At 40.4% G+C, this 5,201-nt stretch overlaps 1 protein-coding gene across 1 annotated transcript in view; it reads left to right on the top strand.

Moving 5' to 3' along the window:
* Positions 1-4,995, top strand: part of LOC106529122 (microtubule-actin cross-linking factor 1) — a gene marked incomplete at its 3' end in the record, with an annotated part of 60,084 nt that extends 55,089 nt beyond the window's left edge. Inside the window, 1 exon segment of the mRNA XM_014024462.1 lies at positions 4,941-4,995. Within this exon segment, the coding sequence (XP_013879916.1) occupies positions 4,941-4,995 (55 nt within the window).
* Between the last annotated feature and the right edge of the window lie 206 nt (positions 4,996-5,201).

The following is a 5,201-nucleotide window of genomic DNA, read 5'->3' as shown; positions in this document are numbered from 1 at the left end:
TTATTACACTGTAACACTAGTATGTATGTGTAATTTTTTAAAAGGTGCCTCAGGGGTGAAGCTGAAAGCTGCTGAAATTGAGCTGAAAATATTTAATAGGAAAAGTGTTAATGTGAGCTCACTTTGAAACGCTAAAAGAAGCAAAAAAACCAACTTTGCAAAAAAAACAGTAAAAGGGAGTTCAAATGTAGTTCAAAACAGAAAACAGCTAAAAGCTAAAATAGCTGAAAACATCTGTAAGAAAAAAGCATAAAAAGTAGAAAAAAGCAGAAGAATGGCAGAAAGAAGCAAAACTATATCTAAAGTAGCATAACATAGCTAAAATTAGCATAAAATAAGCTAAAGGTGGTAGCCACAATTTGAAATTAGCACCCAGTTGAAATAGTTATAGTTGAGAAATAGCTAAAACAGAAAAAAACATCAGGAAAAATCATAAAACTACATAAAAGGGATCATTTGYAGTAAAATAACTAAAACAGCTGAAATTTACAGTAAAACAGCTAAGAAGTAGCTGTAAATTGTTTAATTAGCACAAGGAGCACAAGCTTGCTAACTTTAGCTGAAAAAAGTTGAAATAGCTAGTTGAAATAGCAGAAAAAAACTAAATTTAGCAAATAAAGTAGCTAAAATCAGTACAAGAAGATGAAAAAGAACAGAACTAGAACAAAAATTGATGAGGTGTGTAAAGATTTAGAAACATTTTAACGGATGTTAAGATGTTGAAAACAGCTCCGTTAATTTTCAGTGGCAAAAAAATCTAAAAAAAGTATAAAAAGCTGAAATACCAAAAGTCATAGCACCCCTCACACGAATGAGCTGAATGTTTTCATATACGAATGGCTGAAATAACACAAAAACTGTGGAACGAGTTAGATGCTGAAAATGTGCAGAAGAAAAAAATGATCTCAGTGTGAAGTTGTGAAGCATCTCACAATGAAACATGTTGTGTAGTGTTGTGGTTTTCAGATTCAGGCTTTCTGGTTGGGTTGGTTCTGGATGGGTCGTCTCAGCTGCAGTGTGATGATGATGATGATGATGATGATGTTTCGGTTCTGATGACAGGAAGTAGAACCTGTCGCTCTGGTAGGCCTGGCGTGACAGGGTGGGTACAACACGTAACTGTTAACAGACTGTGGTTAAAAGCTTTCTGTGAATTTACTAATCTCTCCTCTGTGAGTTGTTAGTTATTAATCCCTCAGATTATTGAGGTAATTAGCTTATAAACATGCTGCAGATTAGAAAATATCCAAATATCAACAAATTAATAAAATATAACAAATATAAAAAATACAAAGATCATAAAATAATTACAACTCCTGTAGAAAAGCTGCATCTTTGTTGGTGGTTAGATAAGAACATGAGCTAAAAGCTAAAGTAAACAAAATACTAACATATAGGGGTGTAAGAAAATATCGATACACTGAAATATCACGATATTTCATGTCCCGATACTGTATCGATATTCTAAAGCCCTGCATTAATTTTTTATTAAGGTTTAAAATGTCAACTTTCCTGCCAGCCGTTCATTTTTATGTTGTAGTTCAGTCTCTGACCACTAGTTGGCAGCAGTGAGCCAGCCATTTGGCTAATCTACCTCTTGGGGTAGAGGCTTTTGTTAAGTGTTGGGTGACCATATTGTAAATTAATATTAAAAACTAAAAGCTGCAAATAATATATTTTCAAACTATTTATTGTCAAATTTAGTCTAATAATTGAAATCATGGATGAAATAAGAAATATGAAACAATTAAAATAAAAYACATACAAAGCAGAACACAGCTAAATGTATCAAAAGYATGTCTATGTAATATTAGAATTTTCTGAGACAATGAATTTTGGTTTTTCGTTAGTTTTTTTTTTTCCCAGTAAGAGGGTTTTTATTTAATAGAATTTTTGGACAAAAAAATCGCAATATATCGCCTTGCTTATAGTATCGCAATATATCGGGTTATATCGTATCGTGACCCCTCTGTTATGATATGTGTCGTATCGCCAAATTCTTGCCAATACACAACCCTACTAGCATAGCAAAAGGCTAGCAGTGCTGAAAACACGAAATAGTCACAAAATGCTAAATGTAACAACAGGCTAGCTCAAATAGCTAAAAGATAACTAGCAGGCAAGCTAAGAGTTTCTAAAGCTAAACACCAGTATGTTAAAGGCTAATAAAAAGTTGCACAAAGTTATCTAAAAACAAGCTCAAAGAAGCAAAACCCAAATTAGCTAAATGGTAGCAAAAAGTAGCARAATGCTAGCCAAAAGCTAAAGCTGCAAAATGGTAAAGCTGAAGAGACAAAATATTCATGAAATGCTTAATGTAACAACAAGCTAAAGGTATTAGGTCAGAATAACTAAAGTTATCAAAAAGGTAGCTAAAAGCTAAGAGTTTATAAAGCTAGCTAGAAGTAGTTTAAGTTGCCAAAGGCTAATTAAATTTTAAAAGTAGCACAAATCTATCTAAAAACAAGCTAAAAAAACAAAGGTTTAGCTAAATAGTAGCAAAAAGTTGCAAAATGCTAGCCAAAAGCTAAAGTTGCAAAATGGTATCAAAAAGCTAAATGTAGCAAAAGGCTAACAAAACAGAAGGCAAAAAGTGTAGCTAAGACCTAAAAGTAAGCAAGCTAGCTAAAAGTATCATAAGGCTAACATGGAGCTAAAGTAGTTAAAACCTGAAAGTAGCTAAAGCTAATTTAACAGATTGTTGTGTGTCTCCAGTTAAACCTGTGAGGTGTTTGTTTTGTGTCCACCGGAGGGACAGGTGGGTTCTGATCCTAATCTGATGGACGAGACAGCTGGACCCTTTGGACCTGAGTCAGGGAGACAGTTTCATCTTTAGCTCCTGCCGGACCCCAGACTGGACCGGTGTGTCCYCCGTCTACAAACAGTTGTCCTCTTTGTTTCTTCTCGTTGCTCCATCAGAGGAAAACAGGAGCTCCGGAAGCGTCCCTCCTCCTCGTAACTTTAATCTGATCACGAGAGGAGAAAAGGCAGAGCAGCGGGACAGAGATTAGAGGTGAAAACGGAATGAGGATTAGAGCTCCGTCGGTTATTTTTAGTTCACGAAGGAGATGAGGAACCTGAGAGCACAGATTCATGGACTGACCTGGAACTGGAGCAGGACTGAAGATGTTCGTCTTCTCAAAGCTTGTTTTTTTTTCTCCTGAAAACCTTTTTAGAGGCAGAAGAAGTTCTGTTTTATAGAAACCAGGTTGTTGTTTCAGCGTGGATCCAAAGCCTCATGTTCTCCGACACGTTGATGAGCTGAAGCTCCGTTATCTCTTTGATTAAATTAACTCTCAGTCTCTGACAGGACCAGAGTCCAGCCCTGCTCTCTTCTCCTCTGCAGAACCTGAGGGTTTGTYGACTCTGTTTTCCTCTGAAGGACAGGAAGGAAACAGATTGTGTGTCTGCTTTGTGTCTTCAGAGCGAGGCTCGCAGGCTTTTTGTGTTTTTGGGAGGATGACATCATCAAAGTGTGGATTTACTGAACATAAACCGTGTCCTCCRGATAACAAGTGTCTCAGCTGAACACGCCCGCAGAGAACAGTCAGAGGGGTGAGGAGGGGGCGGTCCAGGGGGCGGGGCTTCTGGCTGTCACTGACACACGTGGGGCAGCAGCTGCTGGAAACACTGAGGGACTGAAATCTGTGAGAGCTGCAGGCCAGACGGGCGTCACGGCAGGAGCTGAGGGAAACAGAGAGGAAGAGGAGGAAGAGGAGCAGAGACTCCTTCAAACTGGTCGAACCTGCTGCTGCGTGACGTCTCCTGCTATAATCTGACTCCTGCTGGGATTATGCTGCAGAGCACAGCCTGAGTCCAGGACCATGTGGGCCGACTACAGGAGTGAACGGCACCTGAACGCTCACCTGTTGTCGCTCATGTGCTGCGCAGGTCAGTGTGGAGGAGGGGAGGAGGGGAGGGGGTGTGGTCAGCTGACAGTGCTCCTCTGTGGAGGAGTGAGCTCATCACAGCTGGGCTCTGTTGTTGTGTAAAAGTGACGATCTCAGCTGGTCTAATCCAGCCTGGTGTAAACGCGTCTCTGACCCGATCAGGTCCAGGATCCGGCTCGATCCTCCGGGTGAACCGGCTCAGCTGCTCGGTCAGGTCTGACAGCCGAGGCGTGGTGACRTCCTGAAACTATTTGTGAAGAGATGTTGAAATGTCTGTTCTCACTCGGGGGTTTCCCTCAAAGTGAACTCATAAAAAAAAAAACCAATAAATCTCCACGTGAGGCATTAGAGCTGCAGCGTGGAGCCAGAGATTAATCCAGATTACAGGTCCCAGTCTGAGGCATATCTGTGGAATTCTGTTTGTGTTTGCTCCGAGGGGCTGAGAGATAAGATGTTTCAAGGAGGAAGTGATACTGGCTTTGCCACAGGAAGGGAGGGGCCTGCAACAACCTGCTTTCTGATTGGCTGGGAATAAATCTGCTCAACTGGAGGGAAAAATAATCTTCAGGTTTTASAAGCTAACATTTTCAGGATTCTTCAGGGAGAAGTCAGTTTGTTTTTGCCTCCAGCTCTGTTGGTTCTGGAGGAAGATAAAGTCCCGGCTCAGAGCCGGTCTCTATTCCTGGCCCGGCTGCCTCAGTCCTCTGGACTGTGGAGGACCTGGTCCGGGTGGAGCTCACACCTCTGTTAGAGATCTGAAGAGGGTCTGAGAGTTCAGAGTGTGCTGCTCTCCGTCCAGTCTCACAGAAAACACCTTCATCAGTCAAACGCCAGCTGATGATGTCATCTAATCTGCACAGATTAACAGGTCCTGTTTGAAAAATCAATGTTTCATTTAGTCAGGAGACCCCTCAGGAATAAAAACAATGAAGTGACTTTAAAGACAAACCTGGGTTCGTTCATCAGAGCACAACTTCCTGTTTATTGTTGTTTAATTAATGTATTAATTAACCCTCTTATTAATTAACCCTAATCTCTCTGTGTCCTCAGATGAGCGGGACCGAGTCCAGAAGAAAACCTTCACCAAGTGGGTCAACAAGCACCTCATAAAGGTACATCAGTCCAGCTGCTCCTTTAAACACTTCTCTCTGCAGATTATAAAMCCTTTTATTTTACAAAGAAACATATCAAACCACAGAAGCTTGTCTGTTGGCTCAGATTAACACAGATTATTGCACTCAGAGACGAAAACTCGGAGACAAAAACAGCAGAATAATTTTAAAGGTTAAAAAGGGTAACAGAGCAAATGAT

Source organism: Austrofundulus limnaeus, unplaced genomic scaffold, assembly GCF_001266775.1.
Source record: "Austrofundulus limnaeus strain Quisiro unplaced genomic scaffold, Austrofundulus_limnaeus-1.0 Scaffold424, whole genome shotgun sequence".
In the NCBI taxonomy this organism is placed as follows: Eukaryota; Metazoa; Chordata; class Actinopteri; order Cyprinodontiformes; family Rivulidae; genus Austrofundulus; species Austrofundulus limnaeus.
This window is presented reverse-complemented; position numbering and strand designations above follow the sequence as displayed.